The sequence below is a fragment of the Macrotis lagotis genome, chromosome 7 (assembly GCF_037893015.1).
Source record: "Macrotis lagotis isolate mMagLag1 chromosome 7, bilby.v1.9.chrom.fasta, whole genome shotgun sequence".
In the NCBI taxonomy this organism is placed as follows: Eukaryota; Metazoa; Chordata; class Mammalia; order Peramelemorphia; family Peramelidae; genus Macrotis; species Macrotis lagotis.
In genome coordinates this window covers 55,383,950-55,411,360 of record NC_133664.1, presented here as the reverse complement: position 1 = coordinate 55,411,360, position 27,411 = coordinate 55,383,950, and the positions used below count along the sequence as shown (strand labels likewise).

Below are 27,411 nucleotides of genomic sequence, written 5' to 3'. Positions count from 1 at the left end.
GAGATATCAAGTTTAGATAGTATCTAGCCCCTGCCTCATAGGACTTATAGGTCAGTAGGGAGATAAGACTCCAACACAGAGAGCTATAATGCACAATATTAAATGCACACTTTAAAGAGTTATAAAGCATTGTGCTATAATAGATCTAAGCATGAAGAATAACTAGTGAGCAAGGAGACCAAGGAAAAATCTTAAAGGAGGTGACAGCCAAGTTGAGTTTTAAGGGATGAGCGGGATTTTAACTGACAAAAAAAAGAGAGGGGGAAGAATATTCCAAGCATGAGCAGAGGTATAGATAGAGTTATAAAGGAAGAGAGTGTATGTCAGAGTCAGAATATAATCCAGTTTTTCTGAAAAATAGAGTGTGTTTGGAAGGAAGAGTGACAGAAGATGAGAATGGAAAGAAAATATGGTATTGTGTTGTGTTGGGTTTTGATTTTGGGGGAAAAGAGTTTGACCTTTAATTGTTAGACAGTAGATATCCATGGGAAATAGTAAGCAAAGAGTAACTTGATTTGGTCATAAGAAAGAAAAGATTCTGGAAAAGATGTGAAGGATGAATTAAGTGATTATACAGGGAATGAGTTTAGGCAGCAAAAGTCTCAGTAGGGTGATCAGAGTCGAAATAGAAAGGAGGTGTAATTGTAAGAGGTATTGTAAAGTTAAAATCAATTGAACTTGGTTTTCCAATGGGGAACCAGTTGTATAAAGTAGCAATGAGACATGAAGCCATAATGTTAAGAAACAAATTTGGGCCATTGACCTTTCTGTAAAGAAAGGCAGTACTAGAAAGATAGGTGTAATAGAAAAACATATACATGGAAGAACAGCATGGACCTATCTCTTCACTGGTATTCTGAGTTATGTAGACTATACAAAATTGGGCAGGAAGAAAGGTAGGACCTACCCTTTAGTGGGCATCAATTGAAAAGGAGGAGTCATTTCTTAATGGTTAAGTACAGTCTTCATTTTTAATGGGATAAGTGAAATCTGTCCTATAATCTAAGGTTTATAAGGCAGAGTGCTTGGAAGGGAACTGAAGTCTCCTATAACATGTAACAGAAGAGAACACACAAAGGGAAGTTGGGGGCAACACCAGAGGGCATCCTGTGTGGAGGCATCTTTTTCATGGAGTTCAAACCAAGTAGAACTATAACTAGGAAGTTGAGAGTACATGGAAAGTCTAGATTCTGCCCTTGTATAAAAACAAGCTTTGGGAAGAGTTAATGCTTACGCAATCTCCCAGCCTTCCATTTGGAGGGGATAAGCAGCCAGGAAGTTGGGAAAGTGCTAGGATAGCAACTTATCCTGGAAGGAGCATCTTGGAGAATGAGTGGCAAAATCCAGATCCTGAACTTTATAAAAGAAAGCTTCGGAAGGAGTTTAGTGCTCTTGTTTTGTGGAGACCAAACCAATTGGAGTTGCATTCAAAGAAAGCTATGAGTCAAGTAGTGATGTTCTCATGGTTTTGCTAGGTGAAGTAGGAGTCAGAAAGATCTTGGGAGACTCTCTTTCTGAAAAAATATTGTACCCCAATCCAATCGAGTACTTCCCCTGCTAAAGATTAAATTGAACACACTTTGGAAATTTCAAAAATAAAGATTCAACAACTTGTGCAACTAGTAATGGTATTAGTTGTATCATTATTAAAGGATGTCAGTTCTTCAAAGACACACTGCTTTCTTCATATGGATATTTTCTTCACCAGTGTGGATCACAACCCCTTCCTCTTAGCTGAAGATCTTCATGAATTACTTGGCCAAAAATATTCATTACCATTTTGCCAACATGATGATATGTCCATCCAAATACTGCTTGGTTATTTTTTGGGGATGGTGTGTGTGTGTGTGGGGGGATGCTCTCACAGATTATTTGACTTTACAGGATCTGCCAGATTTTGGGTCTATTGGCACAGCCTTCAGGAACCAGCTTCGCATCCATTATGTCATTGATGGAGGAGTCTTATAATGTATTTGTTATAATTGCATAGTAATGTATAATCACTTTGTATTCAAGTTGAAATTCTGCCATTGAAATCTTAATTATGAGGTTACCAGACCTTTTTGTTCTTATTTTCCATCCTCAATGTTTCATTGAGAGGAGAGGCATAGCAATCCTCTAAGCGGCTGAGACTGTGCCCACCTGAATTGGCAGAGGAAGTTTTCATATTGAGAGCTTTCAATACCAGCAAAATCTGAGGTTCATCCTCCTGCCTAACTTCCATGAGCATGTCATTTTGTAGAAACAAGTAATTTCATAGATACTCAGAAACCTTAGTGTTGGAAAACATCTCAGTAACCACCTAGCCCAGTCTTGACCTGTCCAAGAAGTCCCTTTAGAACATACTCAGTATTTTCTTGAAGACCTCAGAGGAAGGGGAATCCCCGACCTCTTTACAAATCTCTTCCACTTTGTAGGGTTCCAGTTGATTGGAAAGATTTGTTTCATATTGCCTCTAGGTCCTCCTTTGCAACTTTCAGTCTAAATTCTAGTGAATTCTGCCTGCTAGGGCTCTTTGAGAAAGAAATAACATGCCATCTAGCGTTGAAGATGCTTATATCTATTTTTGAGCTTGGTTTGGATGTTTTGTTTGTGTTTTGCCATTTCTGCTTCCTTCATTCAGCAAACATTTACTCAATGTCCATTTTACTCAACACTTTAGTGTCAAAAAATTTTTATATTACTTGTCACATTAGTAGCTGTAACTTTGCTCTGAGGTCCCCAATACACCTGATAACTTTTCATTTAAAACTTTAGAGACATATCCCACCCCTAAAATAAATTACCCATGTCCATTTGAAGAAGGAAAGAATTCTGGACTGAATGTTTTGGGTAACATTTTATTTAACATTTTCCCTAACCCTTTAAAATTGTGAAGAAGTATAAATCTGTGTCTCTGAAGCTAAATATAAATCCCATTTATTTTTATCTAATTTTCTATTGTGGAGCAGCGAGCTAGGGCAGTGAGTAGAATCGTGGATCTTGGATCAGTAAGATTCATCTTAGTAGGTTCAAATCTGACCTCAGATACTTATTAGTTGGTTGAAAGTCACTTAAACTTATTTGCCTCAGTATCCTCATCTATAAAACAAGCTGAAGAAGAAAATGACAAACCACTCCAGTATCTTTGCCCAGAAAACCCCACATGGACCCACAAAGAGTCAGATATGATTGAAAAATGACTGAACATCAACAAATTTTCATTTCATAATTCATTTCACTAAAAAAACAGGACAATCAAAAATGCAAGGATGCTGAAAATTGAATTTACACATCTCATGTCCCCACATGTTCCTTGAAAGGGACATGTTTACCAAGTATAATATTTATAAAGCATCTCCTTAACTTCTTGTTCTGGTCACTGATGATGCCAGCCTGACAAATGATAAATACTCTGGCCTCACTGAACTTAAGAGCATAGATGAGCATCACACTAGTCTTTGAGAGCCAGCATAGTCTAGTGGGAAGAGCACTGAACTTGGAGTCAGGAAGACCCAAGTTAGAATCCCACCTTTGCCCTCCTTAGGCTATGGTTTTCTCAGCTCCAAAATGGGGAGGGGTTGCATTCGCTGGCTCCTAAGATACCTTTCAACTCTAGATCTGTGATCCAACAATTATACTTTTATTGAACTCCTAGTAACAAGACACCTCATAGAACTATCACTTTATCTTTCTCATCTGAGACCAACTCTTCTTGGAGCATACAAAAAAGAGAGAGAAAAGATCAATAAACAGTCCATATTAACCTATGAACTAGCTAATTTAGCACAAAGCATGAGACCTGAGAATAAATAATAAGTTCTTTGTCTTTTTTTTAAATTTTAGAAATATTTTATTTATTTTCAGTTTTACAGTTTTATCTCAGTCTTGCTTCCCTACCCCCACCCCCCCCAACAGAAGGCAGTTTGTTAGTCTTTACATCATTCCCATAGTATGCATTGATCTAAGTTGAATGTGATGAGAAAGAAATTTTTCCTTAAGGAAAAAAACATACAGGATGAGATATAGCAGAATTACATAATAAGACAATTTTTTAAAATTAAATTAAAGGTACATAGAAAGTCTTTGGTCTTTGTTCAAACCCCACAATTCTTTCTCAGGCTACAGGTAGCATTCTCCATTGCAGATATCCCAAAATTGTGCCTGATTGTTGCCCTGTTGGTGTAAGCAAGTCCATTAAGGTTGATCATCACTCCCATGTTGCTGTTAGGGTGTACAATGATGTTCTGGTTCTGCTCATCTCACTCAGCATCAGTTCATGCAAATCCTTCCAGCTTCCCTGAATTCCCAACCCTCCTGGTTTCTAATAGAACAATAGTGTTCCATCACATACATATACCACGGTTTGTTAAGCCACTCCCCAATTGATGGGTATTCCTTCAGTTTCCATTAATTTGCCACTACAAAGCTATGAATATTTTTGTACAGGTGATGTTTTTATCCTTTTTCATAATCTCTTAATGTATAGACCCAGTAGTGGTATTGCTGTATCAAAGGGTATGTGCATTTTTGTTGCCTTTTGGGCATAATTCCAAATTGCTCTCCAGAAAGTTTGGATGAGTTCACAACTCCACCAACAATGTATTAGTTTCCCAGATTTCCAACATTGATATTTGTCCTTTCTGGTCATATTGGCTAATCTGAGAGGTGTGAGGTGGTACCTCAGAGATGTCTGAATTTGCATTTCTCTACTAATTAGTGATTTAGAATAATTTTTCATATGACTATGGATTGCATCGATTTCCTCATCTGTAAATTGCCTTTGCATATCCTTTGACCCTTTGTCAATTGGGTAATGGCTTGTCTTTTCTTAAAAAAAATTGACTCAGTTCTCTGTATATTTTAGAGATGAGTCCTATATCAGAAACACTAGTCATAAAAATTGTTTCCCAATTTACTACATTTCTTTTGATAAGCTCTTTGTCTTTTACAGGTATATGACGGTGATAATGAAAATGCCAATTTGGTTGGTACTTTTTGTGGTTCCAATCTACCTGCTCCTTTTATCTCTAGAGGCAACTTTCTCACAGTTAAATTTGTCAGCGATGTAAGTGTGGAAAAGGAAGGATTTAATGTTACATACACCACTTTGGACTGTAAGTAATTTGAAGGTATCTAAAATATTGCAAAAGAAAAATTTCTTAATTAAAACTTGTCTAGGGGCAGCTAGGTGGCGTAGTGGATAAAGCACTGGCCCTGGAGTCAGGAGTACCTGGGTTCAAATCTGGTCTCAGACACTTAATAATTACCTAGCTGTTTGGCCTTCGGCAAGCCACTTAACCCCTTTTGCCTTGCAAAAACCTAAAAACAAAACAAACAAACAAAAATACTTGTCTAGAATATCCTGACTTTATGGAAGCTCAAATTGCTTATAATATAATTAGGACACCAAATGTACACAGAGAATCCTGGTCTCCTTTGTCCATTAAAAAACAGACTCAATCCCTTAAAAAAAATATAAAATGGTGGACTGGTCCATTTAGAGCAGCATCTTTTTCATGAAAGTGTTTACATGATGGTGTTTATACATTATACATTAATTATACATTAATCACCTGGGTTGTTTACTACCAACTAGCTGTATATCCTTGGGCCAGTTTTTCATTTCTTTGATCTTCAGTTTACTCATGTTAGCTGAGCAGTTAACTGGTGATGACTCCTCTCCCTGTGTTCAAATCCAGCCTTGGACATATACTAGCTGTGAGACCTAAGGCAAATCATTTAACTCCATTCACCTCAGTTTCATTATCTGCAAAATGAGCTGGAGTATATCAGTAAACTACTCTAGTAACTTTGCCAAGAAAAACCCCAAATAGGATCACAAAGAATTAAACATGACTGAAATGACTGAACATCATTAACAAAATGGGATCAACAATGTTCGAATTTCCTTTCTCACAGTGTTGTTATAAGGATCAGACAAGTTCTCACTATAGGGCAAACACCTCACTCTTATTTCTCTCTCTGGCACAGTACCATGTGGAGGAACCTTCAATGCCACACTGACCCCACAGACTACTGCATCACCCCTTTCTCCAAACCCTCTTTTCCCACTGTCTGTTTGCACTTGGATCATTGATGCACCTCCCCAGCAGCAAGTTAAACTGGTGGTACAGGCATTTCAGCTGTTCTCTGAGGACTGCTCCCAGAATTACCTCCAGATTCAGGACTCCCCAGAGGTAAGAATCATTACAGAACAATGAAATGCCTTTTTCCTAATTCTGCATAACTGGTTTAGATAGGTATTCTAAAGTTGAGGAGGAGAGATTCCGTCAAACGATGAACATTTAGTAAGCATTTGCTATATATCAGACTCTGTAGTAAGTGCTGGCAATACAAAAAGAGAGAAAAGATTCAGACCACATAAATGCAGAAGGCCCCTTTAAGTCTTAGGATTTTGTGAGTTTTAAATAATCATCTCATTTTATTTTGTACCCTAGAGTCTCTGTTTTATTGAACAACAATTTAAGGGAAGCTTTTACTAAAAAACCTCTTTGGGGAGGGGTCCAAGATGGAAATTTCATATCAAATTTCACTCTCTAGTAAACAGGACCCCCAGTGGGGGCCCCATTGTTTGATATTTATTTATAAAACTAATTTATGTATGGTTTTTGTATTCATGAAGTTAAGCAAACATTATTACAATTTCAATCTTCCATGAAACCATTCATATCAATTCTCATCTGTTTTTTGCCTGTACCATGGAGAGACATTGTTATAAAATGAACAAAAATCAACATTATTTTCTTCCTTTCATGCATAAATTGTTCATCTTCTTGAGTGAATAGGAATAGTAGGCCATGACCACTCCACATCCAGTTGTAAGCTCTTTTATACTGAGCATCAGAGCTGATTTTTGGCAGAAAGTTTAAATTATATTTCAATCTGTGGTTTAAATATTGCTCAGGTTTGCTTTTCATGAGAGCAAAACTCAATTTTGACTGACTTTGCATACATTCAATTTCAGACTGATCAGAGTCCTGTACATCAATTCTGTAGCAAAGATGCTTCAGCTGTACCTGAGTTTTATTCTTCCCAGAGAACTGCCATTGTGGTTTTCAAATCAGAAGAATTCCGTAGTGACAGTAGAATCACATTTACCTATCAAGTTGCAGGTGAGCATCAAAATAGATTCTTCTATTCTAGCATATACTTTGATTTCTAGTATTGTCTGCATGGATTCCAATAAGTCAGCAGTCCTTGTTACTAGTGATGTTCACTCACATGAGGTGAATGGCTTGCTCCATGGGACCCAAGTTACAAATGCAGAAATTACCAATCCCATTGTAAGTCAACAGATCAAATCAATAAGCATTTATAAAGCACCTGCTATCTCTCAGACAATATGCTAAGCAATGAGGATACAAGAAATGCTAAGGTCTTAAAATTTTTTTTAAAAAGTCTCTGCTGTCATGGAACTCATAGTATAATTAGAGAGAACATGCAAAAGCTACATATAAATAAATTACAGAAAGAATAAATTGGAGATCATCTTAGAGAGAAGCCAGTACCATAAAGGGAATCAGGAAAAAAATTATAAAAGATGGCATTTTAACTGAAACTTGTAGGAAGTCACAGAAGCCAGGAGATAGAAATGGAAAAGAAGAAAAATGTAGACATGGGGAATAGCCAATGAACCTGCACAGATGGAATAGAGCATATTCAAGGTCCATCCAGGAAGCTAAATTAAAAATTAATGTTAGTCCAAGTGACTGAGTACTATTTTCCATTTAGAAAGTTAGTAACTAACACATATTATTTCTGTAGTTTAGAAATGTTAAGTGATGCATGATGAAGCAATTTATTTGATACTGAGAAGCTGATTCCCAGACTTTATGATCAAGTCATTCTTAGTTTGAATAAACCTAAAATTGTTTAAGATGAAAACAAGCAACAGGGACGACAAACCCTAAGATTTAGGGGCTCAGTTGCAAAAAAAAATTGTAGTAAAAATTTTTTCCTTTTAATCAGAACTAAGTTGTTTACCACAAAGGAGTTAGTTCTCTTGTGATACTCTGAATGGCATCTGATTCAATATTTTTATAATCAAGAAAACAGAGGAAATGCCCTAAAATGCCTTAAAGAAAATATTCTTGCCTTCTCATAATACCTAAGGAATGAAACGAAAAAAGTGACATGATGACTTGTGCTCATTGCAAATATTGTGTGTTGTTCTTCACTCACCTTTCTCTCCATTCAAGGTTGCAATAGAGAGTATAACCTAGCATTTGGCTATCTGAAGAATCCTGGCTGGCCCAAGAACTACACCCACAACCTGGACTGCTCTACCATCCTCAGAGCCCCACAGAACCACTCCATTACCCTCTTTTTCCACTCATTCAGTGTGGAGTCCACAAGTGAATGCAGGAATGATTTCCTTGAGGTAATGAATAACCAACTTTATGTAATTAAAAATTGTAAAAACAATCTCAAAGTGAATGACCATTTGAAATCTCACCTTTCACTCCTCCTACATCCCAAGTACAACAAGCTTGATACTTTATAATGCAGGAAGTTAAGATCACTGGGAAGTCCCAAGGTAAGATGGCAGCCTATGACATTGGCATTGAAGAAGGAAATATGTTTTGGAGGAACTATGCTAAAGAGAAATTTTATTTATCTACTGACTTTAATACATTCAAGGAATGCAGAAGTTTTCTACATGAGAGACAATGGCTCACCTTAATTTTGATCCCAGGAAAACTATGTTTAACACAATATTACTGATATATTCTTGCCTAGGTTACTTTATAAGAATAGCCAACATTAGCCATGATTCCTTGAAATCATATTGGTTCTGTGTCTACAACATCTCTCTCTTTCATTTCCTTTTCTCCACTTTACTTGCCACACTAGCCTGTGCCCTTATCACCTCTGACCCACACTTCTCTGTGGTTTCTGTATCTCAAGATTGCAACTTCTACAGGGACATTTCTTAGGTAAAAGTCAAATCACATCACATTCCCTGCTCAAGAATTTCTAGTGGTTCCTGATTATCTCTAGAATCAAATATAAATTCCTCCATTCAGTACTTAAAACCCTTCTAATTTTGGCTCCAATTTATTTTTTAAGGTTTATTTCACATTATTCTCTTTTGCAAGGCAGCTACATGATGTAGAGGATAGAATTCCAGACCTGGAGTTAGAAATAATCATTTTTATGCGTTCAAATCTAGCCTCAGGCATGAGGCATAGGATTACACTACCTGTGTGAACTTGAACAAGTCACTTTACTCTATTTGCCTCAGTTTCCTCAACTGTAAAATGGACTGGAGAAGGAAATGGAAAACTACTCCAATATCCTTGCCAAAAATACCCCCCCAAAGTACTCCAAAAATATTTGTATTCATTTCCAATGATATTTTCCTCACCCTCATTATATATTTGTTAAAATTATTCACATCATTCAAAATGATCTCTAAGGGTGGAGTGTTTTTGTATTTTAGAGTTCTTAGTAAATTCATTTTAAATTTCTTCTAGTTTGAATTTTCTTTTGTTTCACGGACACTATATGTAGTGGTCAGGGGTCAAGATCTAAACAGAGCTTGCCCCCCCGCCCCCAGCTCTTCAGTGGGAACAGGGACTAGCTGATTCTTCCATTTGTGCCACTGTGAATCTTTTCTGTCATTTTCTATCATTCAGTCTGCTTGTACCTTCCTCCTCAGATCCTATGCCAGAGCTCAGATCTGGAGATGTACTCCCCAATATCATGACTTTAGTAATAAAAAATTGAATAGAGGATCAAGGGTCTGAGAACATGCGCTCACCTAACTACTGGAGAGTCAGCTCAGCTCTTTTTTTTTCATTCTGCAGCAGCCCTAGAGCACATTCTGTTGTTTTCTTTGTAAAAGTGGAATCTGGTTATTTCTTAATAAATAAATGAATAGATAACATTATTATAAAAAACTGATGACACTACCAAAAAAAGAAGTTTGCTGAACTTTTCTTGTTAAATGGAATAGAATTCAGATCCCCCACTTCCCAACACAAGCTGGGTGATTGATTTGAGTTAGATAAAAAGGAGTCTTAGGGAAGCCCCCCAATTCTGATTTTTTCAATATGCCTTCTCTTCAGCAAAGATATCATCTTGAGATTTTTTCAAATCCTCCCACCAAAAGCAATCTAGAAACTGCTTAGTTAAAATGCCAAAAAAAAGCAAAACAAAACAAAACAAAAAAGCCAAAGGGTTTGCGGGCTCAGAGAATATATCCAAGATAGGAATGTGACCAGTTGCCTGAAATTCCTAAACCATTGGCTGTAGCTATGTCTGGTGCTTGAGGGCAGATGGTGACATGAAGAAACAAGTTAAGGACCATGTAAGAAGTGTATGTCATCCCTGAAAGAAAATGCTGTTATCCCCTTTCACTCCAAAAGTTCCCATTTGTCTACCTCACCCAGAACTAGAAATCTGACCTGTAGGTAGAGGCAAGGCCTAGGGGTAAGGATGAGAAACAATAGTATGTCTTATTTCATGGGTTCTACTCCACTATTCCCTATTTCAGACCTATCCTAGGCTAATATTTGCTAATAGGTTAGAATTTGCTAATGGGAACTATTCAAAAGAGTTGGTAATTCCCTTGATTCCTGGGGACAGGACAACCTAAAGAGGGTAGAAACCATGCCCTGCCTTGTCCTCTTGGCCTCCATGATATTCTATATGTTGTTGACTAATAGTCAATGAAAAGGAATTCCAGCTCTCTCAAATGTACTTAGTATAAGATATTATAATAATACCTGTATGATTTATTCTGTCTTCTATCATGGCATTTGAAAAAAGCTCTTTGAGGGCAAAAACCATGTACAATTTTAAACTATATATCTTTTGCAAGGTCTTTCCCATATCTTTGGCCACCATAAACACTTGTTCATATGGTTATCATTGCTGCTGTACCCTAAGAATTCTTATTCTTATTCTTAGAGATGAGGTAGGCCCTAGACACAATTTAGAAACAGTCCTTCAGTGTTATTCCCTTTCCCTTTTTGTGTGCTTTCTCCACCCCCATCCCCCCAAGTTTTCCTGTGCCTCTCTTCTACATAATGCCTACCTCATCCTTCCCTTCAAGAAGAAAGCTGATTTGACATGTCACTCACACTTTATGGCCAGCCAATGAATTGTCAAACAAATTAAAGCAATGTTTCCCACCAGGGAAGAAATATTTTTGCATATAGGATCTTAAACATTGCCCTTAGGTTACCTCATATAAGCTACTTCAACCTTTAAGAGTTATAAAACCTTTTCTTTATCATTTATTTGCATGATTCAGATATGTATTGTAATGTTTGGTTTGGGGAGAAAAAAAACATTTCTGTAAGTTGTCTCTCTGCAGAGGAGTATAGTATAGTAAAAGAAAATGTCAGACCTATGTGACATAGGGCAAGTCTCATTTCCCACATCTGTAAAAGAGGGATAAAAACTAACAACTAGGGGCAGCTAGGTGGCACAGTAGATAGAGCACCTGCCAATGTCAGGAGGAAATGAATTCAAATGTGACCTCAGACACTTAACAATTACCTAGCTGTATCCCCTCGGGATAACTCCATTGTCTTGAAAAACCAAAAAAAAAAAATCAACACTAAATTAGACCTACCTCACAAGATGGTCCAAGTTGAGAGGAAATGTCTGGGGGCTGCTATGAAGGTAGAGCAAGTCATCTCAGAGAGGAAGACAGAAGAACTTCATTTCTTTATGGTGGTTCCAAAACTGGACTCTCCATTCGGTGAACTGATCTGAGGGGAGAATATTCCTGCAATCTTTTAAGGTCACCATTTGTGATCTCATTTAAATTGCATATGAACTTTAATATGTGATTTGAAGGGTTTTTTTTAACCACTGCCCCTTTTTTAGATGGGGCACCATGGCTGGGCTTGGAATCATGAGGATTCTAGTTTAATAGGGCATTGTCAAAGCACTTGAGCAGGCAGCTCAAGGGGTTGGCAGAAATGGGAAAATGCAACTTTGCTATACACCTTTTTTCAAACGCTAGTTATATTAATCTCTAGAGTGATAGAGTCAGAGGGTAAAAGGTGGTTGATGTTAAACAATTAATGACTTTGCCTATTTTCCAGGTTAGAAATGGAAGTGATGAAAGTTCCCCTTTACTTGGCAAGTACTGTGGCGCTCAGCTCCCTAATCCCATCTTCTCTAAAAATCACCTTCTGTATCTACGATTCAAGAGTGATGCCATAAACTCAGGTCATGGATACGAAATCCTGTGGACTTCATCCCCATTTGGTAAGTCATTAGCTACTGGCTATTCATATTTTCCCAGTGATAAAGTAAGACAGAGTATCTAATGGGAAAAACAAATGACAAAGATGAAGTATTACTTTTTTCAGTTATTTATGTACCTAAGTGAGGAAAGCAGAAGGGTCACAATGACAATCTAGGTCCTACTGCTTGAATTTACTCTATCACTTCTTATTTTTATTCATTTTGATTAACTCTCATGATAAATGCATATTTTAGAAAAATTCCAGTTAATTATTGGGGGGGGGGGTGTAAGGCAATTGGGCTTGTTACGTGCAGAGGGTTACATAGATATCATCTGAGGCTGAATTTGAGCTCAAGTCATCCTGAATCCAGGGCCAGTGCTCTATCCACTTCAATACCTAGCTGCTTCCTTTTATAAAAAATCCCAGTTATTAAAACATATAAAATACTATGCATAAGCATGAATGTTTAACAATAATATTTGCTTCTCCAGAAATTAGAGACTCAAAAAAGGTGTAGTAGTGGGCCATTATTTATCATTAAGTGTATTGTCAAATCTCAGAGATAGGAACAGCTTTGTTAATAATAGCTTAGTCTGTTTTTATATAACATCAAAGTTAGTGTTAAGTCATCACTAATAAGCCAGACCATGATGGAGAATGAATTACCTCCTCATTCCAAGCAAAGGTATATGCCATAGAAAACAGATATTTCATTGAGTAGAAGATGCCATAACATGTGTCAAGATGCTGATGGAGAATAGAAATCCATCCTAGTTAATCTGTGTTATAGTTAGTACACATGGATATTTCTTAAATAAATACAGCTTTTAAAAATAATTTAATAAATACTGATGACTTTTTAGAATGGTAGTACATGCTTAATCTTCATTTTCATTCTTCCTTCTCATCCCCTAATGCTTCAGTTTTTTTCTTTCATCCCTGTGAGCTACTTTCATATCCCTTATATAAATAGAAACATGAAATTTATAGCTAGAAACCTATATTGTGAAATTGTTCCTAATCTTTCTTGCTTTTTCTTATCACTTTTCCCTTCCTTTTGTTCTAAACTTCTCCTTTGAGGGGAACAGCACTGGAAGAAACTAATTCAGAGCCAGCATCATTTAGGGACATGAAACCAAGGGACTTCTTTTTTTTTAATCACTGGGGTTTATAGAAAATCCTCAGTCAACTGTAGAAGATAAATCCATTTGTAGTTTCATATATTTCACAAGGAATTTGAATTCTGATAATTTTTACTATGTTGAAATAACGAATCTCCTTTCAATTATTATTTTTTTCAGGATGTGGTGGAACTCTCTATGGTGATGCTGGCTCTGTTACTAGTCCTGGCTATCCTGGTACCTATGAGAACAACACTCACTGTGAGTGGACTATCACTGCCCCTGCTGGAAGAACTCTTACAGTCAGCTTTTATTTTATCAGCATTGATGATCCAGGAGATTGCATCCATAATTATCTGATTCTTTACGATGGACCTGATGCTAGCTCTCCATCATCTGGACCATATTGTGGAGTGGTGAGTGAAACAGTCTCTGAGAGCCAAATTTTATTTATTTAAAAATATGGATAACTTAATGTGCAGTAGCAAAATAAGAACCTTTTTGATAAGGTGTAGTTAAATGTTCCTTTCTATTTTGTAGGAATGAGCACCACCTAGGGGGCTTTTAACAAAATGTGTTTTCACCTGCTATTATTTCATACAGTATCAGTATGAAATAGTTTAGTAAGATGTCCACAGAAATATGATACTACCACAGTACCTGCTTAAAATTATAGGAATATTTAGACAAGAAACACAGAAAATGATAAACTGATGCTGAGTACAGTAGCTAAAAGAAACACAAGGAATACTTGCTGAGTTGTTTCTTGATTTCCTTAAAAAAACAGGGAAAAATATAATGGAAGGATTGTTCTGAAACACATGAGAGAGATGGTAGAATAGAGTGGGGAAACTTCTTGGGCTTGGACTCAAAAGATCCATGTTCAAGACCCATCTCAGATACTTACTGGTTGTGTCTTTACTCCGCAGGTCTCAGCTTCCTCCTCTGTAAAATGGAGATAATAATATTCAAACTATTTACCTCATAGGGTTTTAAGGAAAGAACTTTGAAAACTCAGAACTCTGAATTATTATTATAAATAATAATAATAATGCAAAAGAAAGTAGGCTGTATAACTGCATCCTTATTGGTAAACTGTTGGAATTCTAATGCCTAGACAAACCTCACTATGCACAATGTCCCTTATGTTATGCACATTGTCCCTTACGTTATACCAAAAAAAAGTAACTAAAGAGGTATTATATCATACAATCTGAGGATTGAGATTTCCTAAAAAACCATAATGTGTCACATGAATAAAGAATGGTCTTCAAGCAAGGAAATCTAGGGTTCAAGGCTTATTATTCCTAACATCCTTAGCTATGGTATCCCAGACAGCTCTTTAATGCTTTTCAAAATAGATCACGTGCCAATATACATTTGTGGAGGAACTTTAAACTCCAGATGTTTCTTCCACTGATGAAAAAACAGGCTTAGTTTCATCAACCCCACATCTACTCCTCCCAGAAAATTCTGATAAGGGCAATGCTGCACTTAGGATTAGGAAATGATTTCATGAAAAGGGTTTTGATATGTAATTAGAAATTTGTAGCCATTTAAAAAAGGAAAAAACATAACCATGTAAAATGTATACCACTAAATAAATAATATTTATTTTAGAGGCAGGGTGGCATAATAGATTTTGTACATACTTTGGAATCAGCAAGATCTAAATTCATATCCTACTTCTGATACATACTAAATTGTGGCCATGTATAAAACTTAGAGGCTTCTGTGCTCCAAATGCTCATATGAACCATTTGTGCCCTACCTGTGGTAGAGCCTTCTGAGCTTGTATAGATCTAATCAGACACAATTGGGCACATTTGACCCTGGTATAGTGCCATCATTTTGGTCCTCTTTGAGAAGGAAAGACAGGAACTCATCAATTAACTTGTCAACACTTCAGAGTTATGGATGGTGACAAGCTATTATACTCTGCTTCCAGCTGTTTGTCATACAGATCCAAACTTCCAAATACTTTCTCTTACAATATTATTATTCATATTATCACTCAGAATAATAATATGAATGTAAGTACAGTAGCTAAAAGAAACACAAGGAATGAGTACTTACTGTACTCAGGTCTCAGCTTCCTCCTCTGTAAAATGGAGATAATAATATTCAAACTACTTACCTCATAGGGTTTTAAGGAAAGCACTTTGAAAACTCAGAGCTCTGAGTTGTTACTATTATAAATAATAATAATAATGCAAATAATGAGTAAGAGATAAATTTGGTGATTTTTGTTGGAGGAGGAGTTTCCGCATCAAAATTTCTTTATACTGATGAAATCATAGATCTGGACCTCAAAACTCCCAGTCTTATATATATATATATATATATGTAGCAGTTCTGCCATTTCCAATATGTGACCACAATTACTTAGTAATTCTTCTTGAATAAAGTCCTGTGAAACAGATAGAAATTATAATTCTTACTCTATCACTGACCTTAGTCAAATCACTTAAAATCCCTTTAAGCTGATTTCATCTCTGTAAAAGGAGGTTAGATTAACCATTCTCTGAGTTCCCCTTTCATCTCTAAATCCTATGATTCATACATTTGTTTAAATTTGATTATTGTTTTCTTATATGATGACCGTGAGACAATATACTTCATTAAAATAGAAGATGCGTGCATGGAAGATATTCATTTTATGAAGAATTATATATTATTTTTAGATTTTTGCAAGGCAATGGGGTTAAGTGGCTTGCTCAAGGCACACAGCTAGGTAATTATTAAGTGTCTGAGGCCACATTTGAACTCAGGTACTCCTGACTCCAGGGCCGGTGTTCTATCCACTGCACCACCTAGCCGCCCCAATTATAATATTTTCTTGCAATATTAAAGTAGGTTGAATTGGGTAAATACTTCATCAATAGCTTCAGAATTTGGGCAACTAAAAAATAAAGACACAAAATATATAAAAAAATTTACAAAAAAATGAAACAGATTAAAGCTATGAGATTGACAGATTACTATAGCTTGGTAATAATGAAGGTCAATTATATAATACTACATTGATAATATTAATACAATAAAGAACATTTAACTTTCATTGATTCATTGCTCTTTCTGCTATGCTATGCTATGCTACCTTTAAAAGCAGAGGCATAGGGGCAGTCAGATGGCTTAGTGGATAAAGCAATGATCCTGGAGTCAGGAGGATCTGAATTCATATCTCTTCTCAGTCACTGACCAGCAGCATGACCCTGGGAAAGTCACTTGACCCTGATTGCCCTCCTCCTCCCTCCCAAAATTATAAAGTATAAGGGGATTAGACTAGAAGCCACTTGGCAGTGATTCTTTATAATGACCAGCAGTGATTTCTTGTTTGATCTTTGGAAAGTTCCCTACACTTCTGGGTGTGTAGCAATTCATCATTTCTAATAGGCGACTATAAACATTATTTAATATTTCTCCTCTAAGGAAAAAAGAAAATACAGTCTCTAAAGGGCCTTTCAAGTTTTATTATAATATTTTCCTTTTCTAGCTACTCTAGCCCAGAGTAATCTCTCCCTTTTCTGAACTCCTATCTATAGCTTCTTGTCCATACCAGAGTATAGGGTATAGGAAGAATTCATAAACATTTGATAAAGTCTATCCATGTACTATTTTTACTATGTGATCATCTCTAGAAAAAATGCTTCCATTTGTGAAACCTAACTTCTTTCTTTTTTTTTTTAATTTTAGGACACAAACATAGCTCCATTTGTAGCCTCCTCTCACCGTGTTTTTATCCAATTTCATGCTGAGTATGCTGTTTCCCCATCTGCATTTCGATTAACCTGGAGCAGTTAGCTGTTCAGGGCCCTCTTTTTAGTTTGCACTCTAGTTCTACTGAAGAGATAGTTCATAAAATGTTTGACAAAATCCTGCCATCATATTAAGTGAGAGTTGAACATTATTTATCATCTGGTTCTGTTGTTGGGAATAACTTGACTTAAAAAAATTTACTCACTATTGAATATAAAGTGAATTTCCTGAAGTTTTAGAGATGCTGCATTTTACATTATGTTTCATAAATTACAATAAACTGTTTATTAAATTTTTACTTAAAATGCATGTCAAAATTGTTTCGCAAATCTAAAAATGAAAACATTGACTAGAAATATATTTTTCATTGTAAATGTTAATCATGAGAAAGTAAACATAACAGGATTTTAACAGTTGTGTTGTATTAACTTTTAAAACTACATTAAAAATTTGGTAATTCACTATATGTCTGCATATGTATGCATCCTTTACTGGGTCTCTAGGGGCTTTCACTACAACAATAGAAGTACTTGCCTTGGTTGGAGCAGAGCCCATCTGCCATACTGCAATAGTAGCAGCCAGTGGGAAGTTGGGCAGGGCATTGTGTGTGTGTGTGTGTGTGTGTGTGTGTGTGTGTGTGTGTGTGTGTGTGTGTGTGTGTAGACTGGTATCCAAAATCCCTAAAAGAAAAGGGACTGATATACAGTGGAAGCTAGTGACCTCCTCATCATTACATCACCAACCCACTTTCTTTTCTGATCACATAGTACTTTTTTCCAGAAGGTAAAATCACTATTGCTAACATGCTTCCTTTTACTTGCACTCATAATGTATGCTTTAATTGATCTTGCTGTCACTTAAATTCTGAATCTTGGGAGATTGTGGTGTTTCATGATTCACATCCTAATAGCAACATTGGGGAGCTATTGGTTTCAAAGAGATAAGTTTTTTGGTAGCAGTAGGAAATGTGATCATTGGAGGTATTGCACATTCTCCTAAATGCAACTTGGAATATTCAATTCTGGATCTGATGCTTGTTCCTGAACAAAAGCATTTTTTTCTTTCCTTTTTCCTCCCAATGTGAATAGTTATCTTTTTTATATGACTATGAATTTAATTGAGAAAACTTTACAATGTTCTGGAGCTTAGCTATATGCAATGAGTAAAATCACATCTGCAAATACCACTTCAGTTATCAATAAAAATTCTCTTTTCATTTGAATTCTGCACAAGATATTGCTCCACAATACTAATGGAGACCTTAGATGAGTATATCTCTTCCTTTTAAGTGTACCATCAGGAACACTGGAAAAATATCTGCCTTTTGACAATACTTCTATTCTCAATTTCCTAAAGGAGTTGATACAACTAAGAACAAGACACATCTGAAAAAAAATGTAGTTTGGGAAAAGATCTACAAGGCAATAACGTAGAAACTAATTAGAAGGCAGAACTCAAAATAGGGAATTTAGAAGCTTTAATTCCATGAGGAATATAGGGACTAAAGAAGAAATGTTAGGACCATGAATCAAAGTCTAAAAGTCTAATATATAATATGAGATTTAATGAAGATAATTGGAAAAATAAATCCTTTTTAGAAAAAGGGTACATAATTTTTAAAAAATTAACTAAACAAGTTGAAGGGGAGGAAAGGAGATTTTACTTAACTACTTCAATAAGAAAAAAGATCAAAAGAATTAAATAGGTAAAAGGAAGAAATAAAAGGTAATAAGTTTTGCTTAACATATAGAAAGGGGGGACAATGGGAGGAGGGCTTGAGAGAGAAAGAGAACCAATAATAAAGGTTTCTTAAAGTAGTTTAGTAAAAAAAAAACCTGAAGAGACACTATAAAGAGGAAGATAAAGAGAAAATCCTATAAATTTTAATGCAAAAATATTAGGGACAAATTGAGGAAAATAGAAATTCAACTGTAATAAATTTAAATATGAATGATTGAAAAAATCCAATAAAAGGGAAAGGAGTGATAGAATAGAAAACAAAACAAAACCTTAGAATTTGTTTTTGCTTATAAGAAGCATACCTATAAAATAAACACATACACAGCATGAACATCAGGGACTGGAACAAAAAATTCAGGAGTTTCGATCAAAGTCAAAGCAAAAATTTAATGCAAAAAGGGATAAAGAAGAAAAATGATATTATGCTGAATTGAGCCATGGACAACAAACTGATGTCACCATTAAAGTTATATTCCCTAAAGGCCTCGGCATATAAATTCATAAGGAAAAATTAACTGAATTACAAGAAGATTAAAAAGCCAATAATGGCTAGAGACTTTAATGTTCTTCTCTTAGTTTAGAACAAATCTAATAGAAAGTTCAACAAAAGAAAAAAATATCAAATTGAACAAATTGATGCAGAAACCAGAACTAGAAGACCAATATTATCTTCTAAATGGAACTACTAGAGAAAATTCATATTTCCTAAAACTGCATGGAACTTTAAAAAACTCACCATGTATTATGCAGAACGCAGAGATTTTGTAAATAAATGTTAAATGCTAAAAATATTAAACACATCTTTTTTACATCATGTAATAAAAATGCTAATCAATCCAGAGTATCCAAACAAAGGACAGATGGAAACTTAAATGAAATCATAAATAATGAATGGCACAAAGAATAAAGCATAGAATGAACAATTATGTAAAAGTGATGATGTGATTTTGTCCTTCTAGAAGAAAACCATGTCATCAGGAAGGTGATGCTATGGTAAGCATATGAATTAGATTTGAGAGAGGGGGGATTGCGATTAGACTCCAGCCTCACTTTCTCTTCCAGAGTCATCTGGATCCAGTGGCCAGATATGAATCAGAACAACTGGAGATGCCTTGGATTAGAGGCAATCAGGGTTAAGCGACTTGCCCAAGGTCGCACAACTAGTAAGTGGCGAGTGTCTGAGGCCAGATTCTAACTCAGGTCTTCCTGACTCCAGGACTAGTGCTCTATCCACTTTACAACCTAGCTGTCCCTTATGTAGAAGTGATGAACCAACATATTAAAAGCACTGAAGAAACAGTGGTCCAATCTTCTAACTAAAGACATGAGAGCCATAGAGAAGAGAACATTATGGGCAAATAGTGGAAGTTTCAGAACTCATCTCCTGGATGGAGAAAGGGTTGGTGGGTGATTCCTGGAAAGAACCAGGTTTGTTATCTCCACAACCCCAGGTAAATTTTCTTCAAGGTTATTTCAAATCACAAGGTGGTAATCTAAAGTCTGGGAGAAGGAAGACAATTATAATGATTGTTTATGGGTTACTTATTGACAGTTATATGTTTTATGCATTGCCTGTGGGGTGAAATAAAAACTGTCCTGTAGCTGGTGTGCATTGTTACCACAAGTGCTTGTATGGGATCTTGAAATTCTTTTAGCGACATCAGCAGCAGAGTTTTATACATAAAATATACTATGGGTGGGAGAAAAATGAGTGGAAAAAATAGGGAAGAGAAGGAAGAGGTGAACCCAACATACAACTCAGACATACTCCTAACAGAATATGATTCACATAAAGGTAGTGATGCCTTGGGGATAAGAGATGTGAATCTATTAAGGAGAAAAGTTATTGCTCCCAATATCAAATCTGGTCAGTTGTTCACTCAAATCCTAGACTGAGAATAATGACTATTTTGTAAGAACATAGGATCATAAATTTAGACGAGGAACTTAATACATCATTTGTACATTGTCATTTTACAGACTGTTATAAGATTAGGCATGGTGATACATAATGGAGTACTTGGTGGTACATGATAGAGTCCCCTTAATGGAGACAGTAGCTGACAGAATCTATGTATGGGGACCGTTGGTCCCTTGATGGTCTCCCCCTAAGAGAGGTTATACGTTCATAGGACATAACTCATGGAAAAATAATGAAAATGGCATTTTGACGATTAATACTGCTGTGTGCCCCAAATAATATTTTATCACAGCTTGTTTTAGTCCCAGATACTGTCCCAAATATGTCCCCCTTACTCTTGATAAGCAAATCAGCCAGCTCTGGGGGTGGGGGGCACCTCAAATCAGAGGGGCAGATTCTCAGGAAGGGCAACTTGGAGCATGTCTTTCCTGTTTAATGGATTCACATCTCTGTACTCCCCAATGTATTGCCAACTTTACATGAATTATTGTTAGTGGGTATGTCTGAGTTGTATGTTGGGTCCCCCCTTCCCTATCTCCTCTGCCTTCTCTTGATGCTCACCTGCAATGAAGCTGTGCCTGGACCAGATTCCCATTTTTTACATGTTAATTGTCAGAACTTGACCTTATTAATGGATTGTTTTCCCCAAAATCTCTGATTGACCCACAGGTCTTTCTGTACACATAAATTGCATGTCTGGAGAATGACTTAAGCTATTGACATCTGAACTTGTTGGTGGGGTGCGGTGGAAATAGGGCAATATGAGCCCAGGTGCAAAAAAAGCAAGCATCAGTGGAGAACCCTGGTCTTTCCAGGAGTGACTCCCTAATGGCAGACATCTCTCCTAAATGTAAGCCATGGGAAGCTAGGTGATTTGTCTAAGATCCCAGAATTTAGGACTGAGACAGTGAAGCCTACATGTCTTATCCAAGTTAGCTAAATTTAGAAGTGATCTGAGAGATTATCTGATTTAACCTGTTCATTTTACATGTGTGGCAATCATGGCTCAGAGAAGCTACTTTGTCTAAAGTCCTATGCCTGGAAAATATCAAATTCAAGTCAAGTCACTGCGATCTCAGGGCTATTTCCACTGCTTGGCACTGTCTTTCTAGGTAGGATGTCTGCTGCAAAGAGGTGACAGTTAAACACACAGATATGTATGATATAGGCTTTTAAAATCTCACTCTGAACACTACTTGTGTTCCCTTGGGCAATAAATTAACAAGACATTTAATTGATTCATTCATAGTAGTTTTCTTTCTGTAAAATTAGGGGGTTGGATTAGATGATTTATTAGTTACTTCTTAAATCTATAATGTTTATTGTCAAATTTGTTACTTGGTTCACTTGTGGCTTAAAAATTATGGCTGATTTCATTGCTGGGGTGGCTAGGTGGCATAGTGGATAAAGCACCGGCCCTGGAGTCAGGAGAACCTGGGTTCAAATTCGGTCTCAGACACTTAATAATTACCTAGCTGTGTGGCCTTGGGCAAGCCACTTAACCCCATTTGCCTTACAAAAAACCTAAAAAAAAAATTATGGCTGAACATAGTAGATGCCTTAAACATCCCCAGCTGGAAAAGTTATTAGAGTAAAGGTTGAGTCAACAGGAACATATGGGGTAGGTCTGTAGTAGTTAACAATTATGTAACATCGTATTGGCAGCTTTATAAGTATTATCTTGTTTCATTCTTTAAACACTCAGGGAGGCAGGGACTTTTATTCTCCCTATTGTAAACAAGGAAACAGAGGCAAAGAAGTCAAGTGACTTTTCTAAAGTCACAAAACTAGCATCTGAGGTCAGACATGAACACCTATCTTTCTATTATTGCAACCTAGATTTTCAGCAAATTTTATTACTATCCAGTTTTTTGATCAATAGTTATTGATCAATAATTTTTCATTTGGTAACGGGCCATTGTGCTTAATTGTCTCCATAAATTGACCTGTGTGATTTCTACCAGTATGATTTCTGAGAATGCTCATGCCTATATACCAAGACTCTAAAATGAATATAACTTTTAAATTGTTACTTTTATTTTCCTGTGAATGAAAGTGTACTTTGGGTGTGCAGAACAACTGAGTGGAAGAGACAGAAGGTAAGTCTGATGAGAGAGGGCTTTACGTAAAAACTTGAAGGATGCTAAGGCTTCCAGATACACCTATTTCAATTTTGTCTAATGCAGTGGTTAACTTTTTTTACATCATATACCCTTATGACAACCCTTTTAAGAACAGTGTTTTAATCAGGAGCCACCTTCTTTCCATCCTCCAGTCCTCTCAGATAGGGCAAGTGACAACAGGAGCTTGGAGTCAGGACAGGAGTTCGAATCCAATCTCAGACACTTGACACTTCCTAGCTGTGTGACCTTGGACAAGTCACTTAACACTGACTGCCTGGCATCCAGGGTCACCTCCAGTCATCCTGATTCTTATGTGACCACCGGACCCACATGGTTCCGGAGAAGAAAGTGAGGTTGGTGACTTAGCACAGCCCCCCTCCCTTAGATCTAATTCACAGGCTTGTCATGACATCACCTCTATGACGTCATGTCTTTAAGACTGAAGGTCAAACATCATGCACTTGGATCCAAACAATCAACAAACATTAAGCGCCTATGCTGTACCTGGACCCTCGTGTCAAGCACAGGGAGCTACAAAAAGGGGGGGGGGCACTCTTATGGGGGAGATAATATTTACAAAGCATAAATCTATCAACAGACGTTTTCAAGCCTCTACACTGGCTAATTATTGAGGATATATAAAAGCAAAATTATTGATATATATATAAAAGATAAAAATTCCCCCCACAGGAGCTTGCAATCTAATGGGGGGGGGGGCAATGGGCTAATGCAAGTCTGCTACAAGTACCTCAAGGACATAAACCTTCCTTAGGCGCCTCTGATAGGCCCCAGAGAGGCATAAAGTCAACTGTCCATCCCTGCCCTGGGGGGCATATGTAAATGCCCAAATCTGTGACTAAGCCCGCCTTAAGCTAAGCGCCCCAAGAGCGACACAAACAATGGGGGGCCATCCCTGCCCTCCAGAGACCGCGCGCAAAGGCGTCTGGGTAAAAGCGCGGGCCAGGAGGAGACTTGACCACTTCCTCCCGCGCTTCCACCGCCTCTCCTCCACTCCGGCCGGCGGGACTGGACATGCGCAAGCACTCGTACGCACGCGCTTTCGGCTGGACCAATGAGCGAGCTCCTGGAGGCGGGGCTGAGAGCGGAGTGGGCGGGGTCTGAGAAGAGGTTCACAGACGCGATTGGTCCGCCCGGAGCGCCACATTCCGAGATGGGGCGGAGCCCCGCCCCGGAGCCCGGGCCTCGGAGCAATTCTCCTAAATTGGGAAGAGTGCCGGGGCCGGCTCGTGCCGGAGGGGCGGGTCCTGAGGGCGGCGCGCTCTGCGCCTGCGCCGGTCCGGGGCCCGCTGTGTTTACTCTGGTTCGAGTCTCCGCCGCCGCCCCTCGTCGTGAGTGCGGGCGGCCGTGGGGGGCCGGGGGGCCGTGGGGGGCTGGGGCCCGGGGGGGGGCGGGGGCCCGGGGGGGCGGGGGCCGGTGCGCCCCCGTCGGGGCTCCGTCCCAGCGGCCGCGGCTCTCTTTGTGTCCCCGCACAGACCATGTCCAAGTCCCTGAAGAAGCTGGTGGAGGAGAGTCGCGAGAAGAACCAGCCCGAGGTGGACATGTGCGACCGCGGCATCTCCAGCATGCTGGACGTCCACGGCTTGTGTGAGTGGGGCCCCCACCCCGGCGCCCGGGCCGCCCCCACAGGGGGGCTGGGGCCCCGGGGCGCGGCTGCCCCCCGCAGGGCCGGTGCCCGGCGCGCCCGACACAGCTCCGCCAACGGGCCGGCCCTGATGCCCCCGCCAGCTGGGGGGCAGCAGCCAGGGAGGAGGTTTTCTAAAGTTTAAGGGGTGAAATGGCCTTTTTGAATCCTGTGTAAAAGCCCCAAAAAACCCCAAACTTGAATTCCAGTTCATTGCAGAGAGTTGAAGATAAGAGTTCTTAACTAGTATCCACAAACTTTATATATATATATATATATATATACACATATATATATTATACTTATATACTTATATATTTACATGTACTTATATATACTTATATATTTATATGTATTTATATATACTTATATATTTATATGTACTTATATATACTTATATATTTATATGTTTTTATATATACCTATTTATATATTTATATGTATTTATATATTTGTACATTTATATATGTTTATATATATGTATCCATATACACACTTTTATACCTATTTGTTTTTGTTCAGTTTCAATTGTGTCTGACTCTTTATTGACCCCACTTGGGAATACTGAAATGGTTGGCCACTTTCTTTTCCAGCTCATTTTACAGAAGAAGAAACTGAGGCAGATGGGGTGAAGTGACTTGCCCAGGGTCACCCAGCTAGTAAGCATTGGGAACTCAGATTTTCATGGCTCCAGGCCCGGCCCTCTATCTGCTGGACCACCCAGCTGCCCACATACATAACATATACAATACATCCTATACACCTACGCAAATGTATACCCGTATACTAGACACATCATGCACATATGGTTCACTTTCTTTTAGCATAATTTTGTAATCCTATCGTTTTATTTTATACATTTAAAAACTTTCTGAGAAGGATTTCATAGGTTTCCCCAGACTACTTATATGCCTACCCACATGTCTAAAACTATTCATAAATACATTATGGATAAATTTGTTTCAGTATAATTCATTTTTTTTCTAATCTAATGAATTTAATTTTGTGTATTTAACAACATTGTTCTGTGGAAGATTTCATAGGTTTTCCCAGACTGCCTTTAGGCCTTCCGACAGATCTATATATCTATATCTATATTTGTATCTATATTTATATCTATATATCTACAGATGTAGAAATAGATATATAGATATTTTTATATATATGTAGACACATTATACACATAACTCTTTCAACATAATTGATTTCTTTTTTGATCCTATATATTTTGTGCATTTAAAAACATTATTCTGAGGATTGCTTAGGTTTCCCCAGACTATATGCCTGCACAAAAATATATGCATACACTTAGACACATTAGTTACACATAAATGTTTCAGCATAATTTGTTTCTTTTGTAATCCTATGTGTTTTATTTTGTGCATTTAAAAATGTTCTGAGAAAGATTTCATAGGTTTCCCCAGATTACCAAAGGGTGGCACAAAACAAAGATAAGTATTCTTGATGTGATAATTACGCTCCCTCAGTGATTAAAAACTAGAGTTCCTCAGATAAAAACTTAATCCTCAGGATTTTGAAAATGTGATATTGTAACTCCCAACCCTAGTGTTTTTTGTGGGTCTGCAGAGTGTCTTCATTTATGTTGTAAGGGCTATTATGAAATTCTCAAAGCAAGATTAGTATTAATTAAGTTTAATTAGTGGAAGATATTTTTAAGTTCTTTGATGTCTCATTGTGGTATGGAAATGACTTTGGGATCTTCAATTTAGGCCAGTGGAATACAGCCACTAGCAGATCCTATCAAGCTTCCTCTCTTTGTTCTGTCTCATGCCTGAAGGGCCTGGTCTAGATGAGTTTGGAGAGGCTTCTTCTTGTGCTGATAGTAGATGGGAAGACCATATAGTGTTTATAGTCTGCTGGATTTGGAGTTAGAAGTTAAATTTTGCCTCTTATTACATGCCACCTTGGTGACCTTAACAAGTTTCTTAATTCTCTCTTGCTCTGCTAATCTGTAAGATCTATAAAATGAAAAGAGGCCTGTATGCAAGTCTAACTGGTAGGCTACTGAATTGTGGTTGGGGTTTTATATATGTACATGGAAGGCTCACCCAAACTGATGAAATCACGACTCCTTGAAATATTTGAGTAATAAAAGTGTGTGTGTGTGTGTGTGTGTGTGTGTAAATGTCCACATACAATTCAAGGAATATTGAATTTGCCTGTATGGGTGCTATGCAAACTAACCTCTTGAGGTTGGTGAGAAGGGAATAAATAATGATAAGAAATTTAACAGGTTAATAATAGCATATTACAAGTCAAAAAGATTCTGATGTAATGATATGTGGAGTTACAGAGGATGAGGGCTTGTAGAATATTTGCCAGGAGAAAGAATTCCATGTTTAGCCCTGATGTTGTTTCTTCCATCCCTATTTAAAGTCTCCTGGCTTAACCATGTGGTCTAAGAATATTTATCAAGCACATTTGAGCAGCAAACTTGGGGAAGAATTAAAAGAAGTAGAAAATTTGGTTACTGATGAGAAGCAGGATAATTACATTATATTTATTTAACCAGAGTGTTATAAACTTAAAGTTGAGAAGGCATATATTCAAATAAAAATAAATGTGTAGTAGAATATGCATAATAGGGTGGCTAGGTGGTGCAGTGAATAGAGCACCGGCCTTGGAGGCAGGAGTACCTGGAGACACTTAATTACCTAGCCGTGTGGCCTTGGGCAAGCCACTTAACCCCATTGCCTTGAAAAATCTAAAAAAAAAAAAAGAATATGCATAATGGAGTTGATTAGGCAGGACTTTCTGAAGGATGGGTTATGCCCAGTGTTTTAAAGAAGAGACATAGATGGGTAAAAAAAATAGAAGATTGGGTGTTCCAGTTAGGGAGAAGGGCATGATTAAAGTTAGGGAATTAGCAAGG

The 27,411-nt window shown here is 37.5% G+C and overlaps 2 protein-coding genes across 4 annotated transcripts in view; both read left to right on the top strand.

Annotated features, from left to right (window-relative positions):
* Window positions 1-17,519, top strand: part of CUBN (cubilin) — a 284,271-nt gene extending 266,752 nt beyond the window's left edge. Inside the window, exons 61-67 of the mRNA XM_074192929.1 lie at window positions 4,934-5,096; window positions 5,974-6,179; window positions 6,968-7,115; window positions 8,202-8,383; window positions 12,066-12,231; window positions 13,514-13,749; window positions 17,030-17,519. Coding sequence (XP_074049030.1) covers window positions 4,934-5,096; window positions 5,974-6,179; window positions 6,968-7,115; window positions 8,202-8,383; window positions 12,066-12,231; window positions 13,514-13,749; window positions 17,030-17,137 — 1,209 coding nt within the window. The 3' untranslated portion in view covers window positions 17,138-17,519. The remainder of the gene's footprint in view (window positions 1-4,933; window positions 5,097-5,973; window positions 6,180-6,967; window positions 7,116-8,201; window positions 8,384-12,065; window positions 12,232-13,513; window positions 13,750-17,029) is intronic.
* A 6,599-nt stretch (window positions 17,520-24,118) lies between these two features.
* RSU1 (Ras suppressor protein 1) overlaps window positions 24,119-27,411 on the top strand; it is a 214,171-nt gene continuing 210,878 nt past the window's right edge. For all 3 annotated transcript variants that reach the window (XR_012469959.1, XM_074192926.1, XM_074192927.1), the window contains exons 1-2: window positions 24,119-24,225; window positions 24,370-24,481. Coding sequence is in view for 2 of the 3 variants with exons in the window: in XM_074192926.1 (XP_074049027.1) it covers window positions 24,373-24,481 (109 nt within the window). In the remaining variant the exon portion in view is untranslated. The remainder of the gene's footprint in view (window positions 24,226-24,369; window positions 24,482-27,411) is intronic.